This window comes from Mus musculus, chromosome 10 (genome assembly GCF_000001635.26).
Source record: "Mus musculus strain C57BL/6J chromosome 10, GRCm38.p6 C57BL/6J".
Classification (NCBI taxonomy): Eukaryota; Metazoa; Chordata; class Mammalia; order Rodentia; family Muridae; genus Mus; species Mus musculus.
This window is the reverse complement of record NC_000076.6, coordinates 102,534,864-102,551,184: the sequence shown is the minus strand read 5'-3', so window position 1 is coordinate 102,551,184 and position 16,321 is coordinate 102,534,864. Positions and strand designations below refer to the sequence as shown.

The 16,321-nt window shown below is 35.3% G+C and overlaps 1 protein-coding gene across 2 annotated transcripts in view; it reads right to left on the bottom strand.

Annotated features, from left to right (window-relative positions):
* Window positions 1-1,447: 1,447 nt before the first annotated feature.
* Rassf9 (Ras association (RalGDS/AF-6) domain family (N-terminal) member 9) overlaps window positions 1,448-16,321 on the bottom strand; it is a 37,516-nt gene continuing 22,642 nt past the window's right edge. Inside the window, exons 1-2 of one of the 2 annotated variants that reach the window (XM_006513632.4) lie at window positions 10,804-10,976; window positions 1,448-6,379 (exon numbers count right to left, since the gene is read on the bottom strand). In XM_006513632.4, the coding sequence (XP_006513695.1) occupies window positions 5,119-6,379; window positions 10,804-10,844 (1,302 nt within the window). In that variant the 5' untranslated portion in view covers window positions 10,845-10,976 and the 3' untranslated portion in view covers window positions 1,448-5,118. Of the gene's footprint in view, window positions 6,380-10,803; window positions 10,977-16,321 lie in introns of those variants that run through there. The other variant, NM_146240.4, reaches the window with a different exon arrangement.

Below are 16,321 nucleotides of genomic sequence, written 5' to 3'. Positions count from 1 at the left end.
AGAAAGTAACTAATAAATACACCTTAAATAATGACAAAAAATTATATTACCAAATATTAACCTATAAAATCCATTATATAACTTTGTTTATTTATTTTGCATTTAACATGCACAGATAAAAATAAAATTGTCTGTGAAGAACATATTTTCAATTCAGGTTATAAAAGATTATTTTCCACATATGTGAATTACAGATGTTCTTAAAATTGAAAATACATTAGACACCATTTGAGCAAATATTTCTATCTCTTGCCTCACAGATATTTTTGAAAAAATGTTACAATGACATAGTGAATCACTGTACATCATCCAAATGCTCACCAATAGAGGATCATTTAGACTGATCATGGGATTAATGAGTTGGTAGAATAGCCTAATATGCATAGACAGGAAGAAATATCTTCGTATGAAAAATGTGGGGCCCTTTCAAAGTAGCTATTTCCTGAGTGAGAATACTGTAATTATGAAGGCAAAATAACAGGTTATCTATTTATTCTGGATGTGTTAAGTATGTTATATATATTCAAATATGTAACTAAATATACATTTATTTATTTTGTGCTCCTTATAAATTTATAAATTATAGTTATTATCTTAAATGTTCAAACAAACTCATTTGGGTAGTTGGCTCACATAAATAGAAGTGAGATATCATAGTGCCCATTTTCTGAACAAAACGAGATATATATGATCTACATATTTTATAAAAATATAAGTATCCAATTATTAAGGGTAGTATCGAATTAGCCTCCTATAAAAGCATCTTCTATATCTAATTTAGAAAAACACTCTGTGAAATGCTTGTTTGAATTATGGAGATAAACACCGGGATTTTCAGATATCAGTCAATCAATAATAGCATTAAATTTTTCATTTCTCAATTCCAACAGTTACTAAAACCATGAATTCAGTCTGAATTTAAAATAAAAAGATTTTCACTGTTCTTTATCTATTGTGACATAGGCAAAGAAAGTAGCATACATTTATTCCTGGTGCTCAACTAGAAAGCATATACTAACTTCTAATAAACTTTTTATAACATTATAGAATGAAGCAACAAATATTCTTATGACGTTGGTGATGAACTATTTAAATAGTTAAAAATGAATTATTTGGGGAGATCAGCAGCAGAATAAATTCCAGTAGAAAAAAAACCAATAAGGTCTTGAACAGTCTTACATGAAATATCTTCACTTTAAATGAAAGAAGTCATGCATAAATCAGCACACAAGTTTGGGCAAACTTCTATAACAAATTGGAACAAGTATATGTGAGGCCTGTTCAAAAACTTTCTTAGATATTATTTGCTACACATTTGTTTTGTCAAGAAATACTAACCAATCTTTAAATAAATTGTATGAGCTACCATAACAATTATATAATTCTAAATGGCATGTGATTTGTTCTAAATAGAACTACTTAAATAAAGAAAATACCACAGACAGGATACAATAATCTTTTTTATTTTTCTGGATCAGTTATAACTTGAAGAAATGATACTTTATATTTGTCACATGAAGTTTATCAAACCAGTAAGGCAGCATGAAAAGAAATAGTTCAATGCTATTGTAAAAACTACCTCAGGGTTAAAATGTATTCTTCTGTCACTAGAAAAATATGTTTTAATTAGAACAATAACTAGAGTCTGAAAATTTATAAAATGTAGCCACAGATTCCTATTTTGTCATATACGGTGGAGGTTTAAATAAATACAAAAATAAAAATTTAATGGGTTAGAAATGCTTTGATGTACTAATAAAACATAACTTTTCAATTAAGAAAAAAAGTGGTACAGATGTTTAATTTAGATATTTAAAAGATCTTGTGTATCTACCACTTCAACCTCAAAATTACAAAATCTTTTTCTTACATATGCACAATGCTTAGATATAATAATGTTGCCATTAAATAAAAAGGCATTTGAGATGTTTCAAGTCAGAGACTCTGTTAATTGAAAAAAAGTAAGAATGCTTTTCCTGACTTGAATTTTATGTAATATAAAGTGTGTGTGTGTGTGCGTGTGTGTGTGTTGTGTGTGTGTGTGTGTACTGAAATAACACATAGTGCCCCCAATAAAGTACACCTTTTAAGGTTAATTAAAAATGATATCGTATTGATAAAATTTTTAGCAATGTAAAGATCTAGTATTTGCTCCCTAACTTTCCAAGTAGAATTCCTGCTAATATTTTTAGGCCTGATGATATGCATGGTTATCTAAAAATTGCACATATATATATATATATATTAACATATTTTGTGAAATATATATAACAAATTTCACAAAATATGTTAAAACCCTTTACAGTTCCACATTTCAATTCACAAATAGAACAAGGGGCTACGAAGCTGGTAGTAATCAATCGAGTTAGAAAGGCAGATAATAACACAGTAAAATAAAACCCTACTGAGTGAGTAGAGTTAGCAGAATACATAAATGCAGGAAGCCTCCTGTGCAAGAGAAGCTCAGGAGAAGTTCATCTAGGGTATTTGTATGTTCAGAGATAAAAGATTAGAACTGGATGGAACACAGTTGTCTGAAAGAAAAGAGCACTTTTAAGCATGCTGGATGTAGTTACTGGGCATGTTGGCACAGGCCTTTAATACCTGTAATCAGAAGGCAGAGTTCTGCGGGCAGAGAGGTTCCAAGACAGCCAGGGCTACACAGGTAAAGCCTGTCTTCTAAAACAAAACAAATCTACAAACAAAAACAACAAAAAGAAAGAAAGAAAGTAGGCAGCATGTGAGCTCGTAGTAAGAGGAGAGGGAAACGGGCCTCCAGAGCAGAACTATGCACAGACACCAGTCATGCTCTCAGAAACTAGTCCTGGGAAAAAACAAACATCGTCAACCATAGCTGGCTTTTCCGAGCTGCACATGGCCATTTCATGATTAATCTGCCAGGCTACTTAAGGGCTTGTAATTCACTAAGTTTCTGAAGATAATTAAAGCATTAAACCTGCAGGTCCTGTATTTATAAGCTTAACCATCAATTTAACAATAAATAGAGTAGTATTCATGAGATCACTCATTATCTCTATGTGTATAAATATGCTCATATTTAACTATATTAGAGCCTACCATGGAAACTAATTGCCATGTGTTTCAATGTAATGAGCGAGGGCACAGATACATTTTAATAATTATGGAAAAAATGTAAACTCTACAATGAGTTTAAGAAGACTGCATTCTTACAGAAGTTTTAACACTCTTTACAGGAAAATGCAGAATTGCACCTAAAGTCACCATACTCTTTATGAAGCTAGATAAAGTGATCAAGTTGCATAGTAAGATATGCAGTACTTGTTTTCTTACTAAACATATAATTCAAAGAGATAGCTTTCATTTAAAAAAAACCAAGGTAACAGATGGCTTATCACTTACGATAATCTTATGAATTTAATCTCTTTGAGAAACAATAAATTTGTCGACAATTTAGCATGCACTTTAGTGATCTGTTGGGTTATTATTCAGGAGAGCTTTCCTTTAACAAAGGATGATTTATGTGAATCCGGCTGTTTACTGACTATCCCAGTATTTCCATGGAATTTAAATTCTTATTGTATGGCCTTCAAATATTGTGGTTTTTAAAAAAGTGGTCACATGGGTACTTTCCAGACATTCAATGCTATAGAAATACAGGTGTGTCTTCCCAAAGATATATGAAGAAGGTAAGGGAAGAAGAGAAGAAGAAAAAAAAAGAGTTGGAAAGAGCCATTAACGACATTGCATCTGGAATAAAGCTGGTAAAAACATCTTAAAACATGTAAGCTTTAAAAGGAAGAGAAGTTAAGTGCTGTAACAATTTGTATAAAAAAGAAATGTCCTAGGAGTAATAGCTAGTGTCTACATAGTATCCGTACATCAAACAACATTTCTACTTCTTGTATCCTGACATGTGTGAAATGTGCCAACCAAAGAAAATTTAGAGCATACCAATATTCAGTTAACAACAAAACGATGAAATGAATGTTTTTGGTTGTCAAGACATCCTGGTCTGTCTTACTTGGAGGAAGGGAGGACGAGTTGGCAAATAGGAGGGGGAAAGAAGAGAGGAGAGAGAGGAAATGTCTACCAGAGTCAAAACAAAAACATGATAATTGTCAGTGAAGACAGACTCCAAACAATCCACAAAGCTTCTTGAGTTTCCCTTAACATGCTTGGGGCAGCTTAAAAGTACTTGGTTATTTAAGTACCTGGGAATCCCTCTGACTGATGGGTTACAGTATATGAGAATAAATATTCAGTTCTCCTCTGCATATTCCCCGAGAAGAGAATACTAATATGTCCATACAAGCAGCCATACATTCCACTTCAATACTTATACAGACAAGACATAAATAAACCTTTGACTGATTTCTTTTGTAGCCTACACTATGACTCCCAAAATAATGGACTTGCAACCAGCCTTGGTTTGATTAGAGGAACTAGTGAGCATGTGCATAGTTCATGATCCTGGTAGAATTGCTCAGGAAAAAAAAAAAAAAAAAACTGATTGTGTATAGCACTTGGCTTTGCCTCATCTGCATCCAAAGCAATCCACTGTCAGGAATTATACATGTCCCAACAGCTTCCTGTCTCTACATTTAAACAGACAGCAGTCAGGAAGAGACTCACGCAGTAAGTACATTTTGCAGTCTGATTATTAAAAACAACAACAACAAAGATTTGAATTAATCCACATATGATGTATATGACATAGGAACATCCCTGCACTTTACAGACTTAGATATTCTAACGATAAAATGTCAAAACTGAGAAACATGTTGATCTTGCTTCATGCTTGCAGTATGAATATTTTGATGAACAAACGTTGAGAACTAATTTTACGTTCCTATCATTCATGCCTCATAGAAGCTGTGGGGGGAATCATCAATCCTCATTAGATTGTGTCTGCTTTATGTAACCATAAGCTAGATTTACTGCATTCTTAATACACTTTCGCTTGAACCTATCATAAAGTTGGTAATACTATATTGAAAACAAGCAGTGGTGGCCACTAGTTTTTATTAACTATTGAATACTTTATCATGGTTTACATTTTGACAATGTTATATACGGAATAGAATCGTTGATAAACCACCCAAAACATCATTAAAGGTCAGAAAGAAGCCATTGAAGTTAAGTTGCCAGCAGGAGCACATCTCCCAGAGTCGTTTCAGAGTCCTGACTGTGGTTTGAACTGATGCCAGTGTCTGAATCCGTGTCATTTGTATATATGTTAAACACCCTTTGAGTTAATGGAGGGGTCTCCCCATTGCTGCTGGGAGCCTCAGCTTCCTTTCCTCTGTTTTCTTTTCCCTGACATCCATCTTTGTTGCTAATGTGAAGTGAGCTGAACTCCTTGGCTAGGAGTTCGTACTCCCTTGCTTTCATCTGAAGCAGTGAGTCACTGTATTTAATCTCTCTCTGGATGCCACTCAAGTGAGAGTGGATTGTCAAACCAGCTTTCATACTTGTCTCCAAATCGCACTTAACGCTTTCCAAATCCGAGTTTTCCAGCTCACAGGCAGCTGCCCCCTCCATGTCTTCAATCCCATCAATGCCTGCGCCCTTCACCTCTCTCTCGATCTCAGCAGAGAGCTTATCGATGAGGGCTCTGTAGTATTGCAGCTGTTCCTCCAGCTGCGCCATCCCCTCACTGTCGTTCAGGTCCTCTAGAGTCTGGTTGATCTCAGCTTGAATGTCTAACTTCTGCTCTTCATCACTTAACCTAGGCATTAAATAGGCCTCGTGAACGTAATTAGCCCCATCATTCCCTACTCGGTCCAAGTGGATCTTAGCTTCACATTTTTCAATTTCCATATCTAACTCTTTCATTCTCTGCACTTGCTGGTGAATCGTGTGGTCCTGAGAAATAATCAAATGAACTAAACACTCCATATTGTCTCGATCATGGGAACTTGTGTCCTGCCTAATTTTGGCCAGTTTCCGGAAGGTTTTCCTGACGATTCGTTTTTGTTTATCTGGTGGTAATGTTTTCATGTAATTCGCTGGGCTGAGCTCCCAAGGTTTTTCATTATTTTGCACTAGTTTGGTTTCAGCGGTCCGCCACAGTGGAACTGGGAGGAAGGCATCCGTTTTAACCAAAACAAACTGCATGTTGGGCTGTTCATCTCCCCAAGCCTTCCACAGCTTAAGGATCCTGGTCAGAGGAGGAAGGGCTCGCTCTGAGCCCCTCCACTTTTCTACGATGCAGTAGTCACTGGCCTTGCCCAACAGAAATCGCTTTTCTCCAAATGTGGCTTCGTGTTCCTCAAGTAGAGCCTGGATAACATCGATGGAGGTGGTGCGTTTAGTTAATCCGCAGACAATCTTCTCGTCCTGGCAAACCCAAACCACAATTTCCTTCTCTTCAGGATCCATGTCTTTAGTTGGAGATCTAAAAAGAAAACAAAGAACATTTCTGTCATCGCCCGTGTAAACTCAGAAAGATGGGTTGGCATTAATGCCTCTTCTTGCCTCTACACACTCTTAGGTTGCGCCTACACAAGAATAGAAAGATGTGCTTCAGGATATGAATGCAAAAATCTTCGGATTTCTATTCAGTTTCCATTTGTAGCTCGTTATGGAAGAGACACATTGTGACTAAAAAATTAATTGAAATGCTCTTCATTTACTATTTCAAAGTAGTCTTGACATGTTCCCAGAACTGATGCAGTGACAGTAATTATAGACACCATGCAAAGAAGATATGAGATGAGGTCTTTCCCTTCTTACTGAAGTCTAAACTCCAAAGTAAAAACATGGAAATATAGGGCGGAATGATAAATTTAGGTATTACAGTTATGGAGTCAATCATAGTTGACTCTACAATTCTATAGTCAATGTGGCCATTTTTTTTCATTGAAGAAGTGCTTTTGTAACGTTGACTCTGTGCCAACCATGCCTGATCTTACTGCAGAAACCACAGTAAACACAGATGTTTACAGAGGAATAACAGATATAGTATCAGGTTTTACCTCGCTATGACAAAATACTCGACAGACTACCCAAGGGAGAAGGAATCAAGCCACATTTTCGGGGTGGGGGGGGGGTCATTCTGGATCTTGGGAAATCCAAATACTGGCAAAGAATACCACAGTAGGAAAGGGGGAACATCGAGTAGGGAGCATAGTAGACAGGAAGTAATAAGACAGCTTATACCATTGTAAACGTGCAACAAAACCTACCACGAATAGGAGGGAATCATGGCCCTAAGCACATACCTTAAATGACCAACTTTCTTTATCAGGGCTATCTCTCAATAATCTATACAACCTTGTTAGGAAAGGATGAAAAGATGAAGCTTCGCAGGAATGTTGTTTTAGACACAAAGATTTTATGAAGTGATTCAATTTGGAATATACATGAACGTAGAGTTGATTTTTCTTCTTCTTCTTCTTTATGTTGCTATTGGGGGAAATGGTGTATTGATTTGGTTTTTGTTACTATCTAACAAACTGCTGGAATAGGTCTACTTTTTAAAGGAAAAACAAGGTTCATTGCAGCTCACAGTTCTAAATCACAAGACCAAGAGACTTCATCTCGTGAAGATGTCTTGCTGATAAAAATACGGCGAATGGATGGACCTGGAGGGCATCATCCTGAGTGAGGTAACCCAATCACAAAGTAACCCACAAAAAATGTACTCACTGATAAGTGGATATTAGCCCAGAAACTTAGGATACCCAAGATATAAGATATAATTTGCTAAACACATGAAACTCAAAAAGAACGAAGACCAAAGTGTGGACACTTTGACCCTTCTTAGAATTGGGAAAAAAACACCCACGGAAGGAGTTACAGAAACAAAATGTGGAGCTGTGACGAAAGGATGGACCATCTAGTGATTGCCATATCCAGAGATCCATCCCATGATCAGCTTCCAAATGCTGACACCATTGTATACACTAGCAAGATTTTGCTGAAAGGACCCAGATAGAGCTGTCTCTTGTGAGACATGCCAGGGCCTAGCAAACACAGAAGTGGATGCTTACAGTCAGCTATTGAATGGATCACAGGGCCCCCCATGGAGGAGCTAGAGAAAGCACCCAAGGATCTAAAGGGAACTGCAACCCTATAGGTGGAACAACAATATGAACTAACCAGTATCCTGGAGCTCTTGTCTCTAGCTGCATATGTATCAAAAGATGGCCTAGTCGGCCATCACTGCAAAGAGAGGCCCATTGGACTTGCAAACTTTATATGCCCCAGTACAGGGGAACGCCAGGGCCAAAAAGGGGGAGTGGGTGGGTAGGGGAGTGGGGGGATGGGTATGGGGACTTTTGGGATAGCATTGGAAATGTAAATGAGGAAAATACCTAATTAAAAAAAAATACCAGAGTAGCACAGAACATCCTATGAAAAGGGATAGAGAAGACTCATGCTTATGTAAAGTCACTCCCTATACTTGTAAATCCCAAATGGCTTCCTCCCAATCATGTGTCTGAACACCACCGTCATGGCAAGTGTCCATCCCTTTACTGTTGTAAATATATGGCAGAAATAAATCCCTGCATAAATTCAATGTAAACTAAAATATAAAGAACTATCTACCCAGAGGTGGATAAAAAGACCTTTCTTGAGTAAAAATAAGCAAGAAATCTTGACAACTGCTAATAATCTCTTTGGAGAACTGTTAAAACTATTTCTACTGGGAGTGTAAATCGCATGGACTGGGTCTTTCACAATACCCTTCTCCAAAATGCAAGCAAACAAGTGACATGATTTATACTCCCGTGTGATTTATGATGTCATGAGACCTATGAGTGCAAAGAGATCTGCTGTGCAAGTTAAGGCAAATTCATTCATCACTTTATTTAATAACCCGAAGCATATACACAAAGAAGAAACTACCAAGGATATTATTGCCATTTCATTTAACACTTAGAATATACAGCAATTACGTTTTAGTAGTAAAACTCACTAACGTTATTATATAGATTTTCTTTATTTGGTGTTTCGACACAGGGTTTCTCTGTATAGCCCTGGCTCTCCTGGAACTCACTTTGTAGACCAGGCTGGCCTTGAACTCAGAAATTTGCCTGCCTCTGCCTCCCGAGTGCTGGATTAAAGGTATGTGCCACCACGCCTGGCTAGATTTTCTTTCTTATCGAATGCTTATCTCACTTTGGCTATTGACTTCTGAGATGAAGAAGAAAAATATCATAAAATATATTATCAATATACATGTATGTATGTGTCTGTGTGTGTGTATCTCATCATAAAATAAGAATCATAAAAGATCAAATGTACTCCCTAGCAGAGGACTTAGTAAAATGAAATATTCAACTGTAGAATAGAAGTGTTTTTGTGATCAGCCAAAATATTTATTTTTATTTATTTATGTATTTTTTAATGCATGTCTGCTCTGTCTGCATGTACACCTGTATGACAAAATAGGGTATCTGATCCCTTTACAGATGGGTATGGGCCAACGTGCTTGCTGGGAATTGAACTCAGGACCTCTGGAAGAACAGCCAGTGTCCTTAACCACTGAGAAATCTCACCAGTTCATGATCAGCTAAAATCTATACTGAATTTTGATAAATCTCTTACAAAATATTTTCAATTAGTAATTTGTGTTGAATAATATATTTTTTTAAAAAACGTGGCACTTTGACTATGTTTATAGTTCATTGGCTAAGTATATGCCACGTTAAAAATGTGTTAGAATTTAGAACAACAGAAACATATTACTGGTGGAGAAAAGACACACAGTAATTCCTATAATAAAACCTGTATGTTCTTAAAGGAACCGATTGATGACTTACTGTTTGTGCTGACTCTACGTTATAAATTAGCTTTAATGAGCCCATACCTTTATGTGTATTAACCACATACATATAATACACAAAATCACTCATATGTTTTTTAAATTTTGAAGGTAGGCATTGTTTACTTTGGCTTTAACAATTTTAAAAGCAGTAACTCACCTGGCCTTTACATCTAATTACAACTTATTCACATGTGATTTTCATGGAAAATATAAACTTTAGTCTTTGAATAAACTACAACATTAACTGATAGTACAAATCACTATAATATTTAAATAAAAGGAATTCTCTGTTACTTTTCTTAAGTGTTTGGAGCATTGGAAAAGTCTATTCAATATACGCAATATTGGGCTAGCAAGATGGCTCACATAGAAAAGAGCTTTAGACCAAGCCTGTTAACCTGAGTTTAATGATCTTAAGGATCCTCATGGTGGAAGTGCAGAACTGAGTCTTGTAAATTGCTCTCTGACTTCTGCCTGCCTACAGCTGCATGTGTCCATGTGTACATTCACACATCATACACACGTACAAACACTAAACTATATACAATAATCATAAATTTACAATATACAACCTTGAAAATTGTAACTATTAAATATTAAGCATTTGAAATATTCCATACATTTTTCTCAAGCCTGCTGTGTATTAACTAATTTAGTTGTAATTAACAAATTTAGAGATTTATATAAATCTCAATTTACAAATAAATGAACGGACATGGTAATCTTACAACATTATAAGTTAGATGTTTTAGACATGTGAGATAAGTAAAAAACCAAATAGGCTGCTGTTATTAAACTTTGGGATGAAAATATAGCCTTCTGAGAGCAATATAATCCGTATCCACTACATAACACTCAGTTCACCTAGGAGGATGTCTCCCATTTCCAGCCATGGGAAAAGTACGCAGTAATGAGTCACTTAAAGAATTAATTATGTATTTAACCTAGAACAGTAGTGGTCACTTTCTAGCTGCCTTGGGCAATTCTATTAGCTGTCAAAACATGTATATTAACAACAACAACAACAACAACAGAAACAAACAAACCCCGGAACCATTTCCTGCTTCCTTTTCTGGTTGGAAACCATCCTTTCAGGTGATTAGCAGTGGTTGCAAGTTGGTCTATGAGTTCTTCAGCCCTGTCTTAGAGATGTGAATGACACTGGAAGCAGAGGGCAGAGAATCCTTTTTATGAAGAGTCATAATGACGCCCATTCCCACAGCCAACATTCCTAGAACTCTCCCACCAACAGAGGCGTTTCCTACCTTGAAAGGATCAAGGTATTAGACACTGTTTTCCCTACCTCAGAAGGCTTCTAATTTTTAGGTTCAATAATGTTCCTTATAGACAGTGAAAAAAAAAACGTATTTATTTCATATTATATAAAAAACAATTGGGGATTTTTATTATACTCTCACAACCTTACTGGCTCCAAGACTTCATTTATATGATTCTTTCAAACATCATGTCAATGCTATGAATTTTCTAGGGTCGACTATTTTAACTATTTGGGGGAATTTTTACAGTCATTATTCACACAAAGTAATATTTAAAACTTAATGCTATCTGAATGAACACATTTAAATGTAATGATCACTCAAGACTGAATTCAGGCAGTAAATATTTCACAACTTGTATGTGTTTTGTCATATTTAAAGGATATTTTATGGCTGGCTTTTTGAAAACTGGTTATTTTATGATACTTTTCTAGCTGACTTTTATTCATGCACTAAACAAGTATTTCAAATCACTGCTTCTATGGGAACTGTACGTGATAGAGAGACAGGAATGATTTACAAGACTGTCTCTGGCTCACTATGGGAATCAGGTATTAGGTTAGAAAGAAAACACTAATGCATGAGAATTTGAATACTAAGTTTCTTAGTTTGTTATGTATATTCAAAGGCAGTACTGCTGTAGAATAATGATGATCCTAGTGTTACATGAAATTAAGACAAATTAAAATTAAAACAGAGTAAAAAAATGAAGATTCAAAACAACATTAAACTAAATTAGAATTTTAAAAATTCTTTAAAAATATATTTGTATCATTTGATCATGGCAATATGTAGTCATTTGATAGGGATAACTATTTTAACCCATAAAACTTTTGAAAAAAAGGCCATGTTTCTTAATCTTTAGCATATGCAGGAGTTTTGAACAAGCATACCAATATTTGGAAATGTACTATCTAGTGAAATTCATGCTATCTTCAAACATATACATATTAAAAGGTTGAATATACAAACTTAATGTGATAACTGGGTTCGTGAGGCAATATAATAAATACTGGTTAGCTAGCGAATACAGCTGTAGTGGTTGAGATTTGTAACTAATATAGCAGGGCACTGTTACCTGAAAATAAAAATGTCTTGAGTGTAGTTTGTCTTTGTTTTGTCTTTTGCTGTGTTTTGGGAGAGTATTCATTAGACTCTCTATTGCTATGTCCAAATGCCTACAAACACAGCTTAAGAGAGAAAGAATTTATTTGGCTCGTGGTTTAAGAAACTCCACATCAGGTGCCTCCATCCTCTCTTGGAACTTGAGGTAATGTAGCATGATGGCCTTAGTGTAGCAAAGATGCCCATCTCATGGTGGCCAAGAAGCAGAGAGCAATAGGAAAGAACCAGGGACTAGGTGATAACATCAAGCACATGTCACAAATGTCCATGGACTCTATCTGCTCCCTAGCATCACAGCCATAAACTCAAAAAATGAGGCACTTCATACACAGCTAGTAAGCTAGAGACACATTAAAACGGACTTTTACTGTTTTTCTTTATTTAGAATAACTTCTATTCTAATAATTCACCACCAGTGGATGTTTGTATCCCAATAGCTTAGCAGTATTTATAAAAGGACTCACTCTTGATGCAATTATATGATTCAATTTTGTTTGGTGTCCAGCATGTGATATTCTTCCTGTTCATTCCACCTTTATCAATTAATTAAATTTCTTCCTCCCTATGGGAGAAGTTTGTATGCATTTACTATTTACAAATTAAAGGAGTTACTTAACTCTCAGATATTTTATGGATTTGGGTAATCACGAAGTTAAGAGATCATGCACTTTGAGCTCTTATCATTGATAGAACTGAGACAAGATGATCGTGACTGTCTTTATTAACATCATGCATCTAGGAAATGGTCAATTGGAGTGTTCCTCTCAGTTCTAACTCTGGAACAGAGACTGATAATAAAATATTAAAATAAACTACAATAGCATTTACAATAACCCATCCAGAAGAATTTTGTTCTTACAAATACATTACGCTTCAACACTTCTTTTTAAATTAATTTTTTTTTTTGGAATTCAATGTCTTTTTGTGATTTTTTTTTTGTAGTTTACTTGCTATAATTAAGATATTCACTTATCTTGGTACTTTTAGACAAAGCAAAAGACAGTAGAAGCTTAATTCTATGTATTTTAACATATTATTATATTTGATATTAGATATAGAGGTTTCTCATACTCTCCTATTATGTTGTCTAGCACAGTTGTATCCATTTTATCTTAAAGTAGTGTGTTTCAAAATATTTAGATGTTAACATTCAGAAAATCATTTTAAAAATCAATAGTACGTAAGATATTTTGTTTAATGTTTTTAGTTGGTTTTCCTTCTATCAAATAACAATGAGATTAATTTATCAAATTAATTGAAAATTAAAATGCAGAATCATATAGCAGTTATTCTTAACTGTATCAAACAGGCACATTTAAGTCAACAATATTTTTTCCATTTCTCTGTAAGCTTCACTTTAATACTATATGATAAATATGTGACTCAGCTTCATTGCAGTGGTTATCACAATTATCAAATGCACAAAGCCCTTACTTCTGTAAAACATGAAATGTGAAAACAAACACTATGTGTAATGAAAATAAAATTATACTATCATTTTTATCTACTGAAGAGAATGGAATTATTATATGAAAAATTATGTTAAACTTACTGCAATGGTTCACAATCTTATTTTGTAAATATTTTAAACTTGTGACATAATGACCTGTCCCAATCAGTCAATTATTCTTTATCTCACAAACTATATTTTCAAAATTCATAAACTTAAGGTTTATATTAATATGAGCCAACATGTTTGTGATCTATTTATAACTTGACATTGTTTGGCTGCATTAATACAGTGCATTCAACAGTCTTTTTAGAATACCTTTTTAAAATATTTAGAAGTTCATGTAACACATATCATCACGTGATAATTACAGCCTTAATTATAGGCACTTTCTCATATTCTCTCTGAAATAATAATATATTATTGAGTAATAGATTTTTTATGTGATATCTGTCATTAAATAGGAACATAAAATATAAAACATAAAATAACAATAGTTAAATTGAATGTGACAAATGTTATACAATTAAGATAAGTTGGCTTAGAAATTTAACATTTATAACACTGAATAACTACTGTGAACAAAACATGAAAAGGTAAATTAAGAACTTAGGTGTTGAAGTTCTCAGATAAAATTAAGTGAAATGCTACCTATGGCATTACAATGCCAATGAAGGCCCTCCAATTATATATTTGTACAACAAGGAGCATTAATGTTTAGTCAACCAAATGGACCAGACGTTGAAGTTGGAGTCAAGGATAATTAAAGAGAAGATTCCCTTAACAGAATATAGCCAACAACAATAAACTTGAATATGTATACATAAAACTTTCCAGTATAACTGTTGTTTTCAGAGCATACCTTCCTTCAAAAAAAATACAAGATTTGGTAGAAATAAGTAATAATTATTTAATAGAGTATGCTTCTCAATCAGGAATTGCACTATGATACATTCCATAGATTATAATAATATTTGGAACTCAAAACATTTTTGAAAAAAGTTATTATTTCCCACACAACCCAGGATGTATGATATGAATACAATTTAGCTATCATGCACAGAAGTGTTTGTTTTTGGTTTGTTTTTTGTTACATTAACCTCTGGAGAACAAGCTTTTGTGCAAGAAAAGCAGAGAATGTTTCAAGACTTTATACAAATGACATTTGTGCTGTAAACTATGACAACCTTTACAAAAGATAGCTGGATTCATGTCCTGGACAAGGTACAATTTGCAAAACACGTGAAACTCAAGAAGAACGAAGACCAACGTGTGGACACTTTGCCCCCTTCTTAGAATTGGGAACAAAACACCAGAGACAAAGTTTGGAGCTGAGACGAAAGGATGGACCATCTAGAGACTGCCACAGCCAGGGATCCATCCCATAATAAGCCTCCAACCGCTGACACCATTGCATACACCAGCAAAATTTTGCTGAAAGGACGCTGATATAGCTGTCTCTTGTGAGGCTATGCCGGGGCCTGGCAAACACAGAAGTGGATGCTCACAGTCAGCTATTGGATGGATCACGGGGCCCCCAATGGAGGAGCTAGAGATAGTACCCAAGGAGCTAAAGCGATCTGCAACCCTATAGGTGGAACAACAATATGAACTAACCAGTACCCCTGGAGCTTGTGTCTCTAGCTACATATGTAGCAGAAGATGGCATAGTCAGCCATCATTGGGAAGAGAAGCCCCTTGGTCTTGCAAACTTTATATGCCTCAGTACAGGGGAACATCAGGGCCAAGAAGTGGGAGTAGGTGAGTAGGGAGTTGTGTGTGGGGGAGGGTATGGGGGACTTTTGGGATAGCATTGGAAATGTAAATGAATAAAATACCTAAATAAAAAAAAACAGGAAAAAAAAGGGAGATAGCTGGGACGCATTAGGGGAACATGGAGCATGAGTCTTGCCTGAATACTTACAAGCCAGTCTCTATTTCTTTATTAATACTACTACCACTTATTTCTATGCTAAAGATTCTTCTGATGTTCTTCCACTTCTGATCAGTTTACATCCTAGGACACATTGCCAGTGTTTGAAGACACTTACATATCATTTGCCACAAGCTCTTGACATCTCCTGTGTAGTAGCACTTCTAGTTTACATATCAGTGGCCACACACTAGCCATGTCCTCTCTGTAGAGGCTAGTGGCACAAATAGTCTACAGTTTAGGGAAGGGTCCCTCACAGCAAGAAACCCACTCATTTAAATGCCAACAGTGGTGCTGTATAAAGCACACCTTCTTCAATTGTGACTCAAAGACACCACAAGGGTCTTGACAGAGCTGAAGGCAAGGGGTTAAAAAACATCAGTAGTCAAAGTTTTCTTAAAGTGAAATAACCCAAGTATAATCAAGCACACAAAGGATCTAAGGTGTCTCTGGCAATATGTTCTGTGTTGTATCCTGTAGCTCCACTGTAGTCTTGGTTCTGAACACACAAGCGTCATTGGCACTCCGCATGTTGTTACTGCTAGGAACAGTGACTGTTGCCATGAGAAACACCTGGCTGAGATTTAAGCCTAATGGCTGTTACTGCAGTGGTTTTTGAAACCTTTGTTGGAAGGTTTACTCTTCCTAGAATTACAATCATTTAATTAGCAAATCAGACTTGTAAGATGCTCCTACCAAAGTTCCTAACCTTATAAGTATGAGAAAAGTATTTATTTCTTTAGAGAGTGCTGCATTAGCATGTTCTTAATTTAAAATTT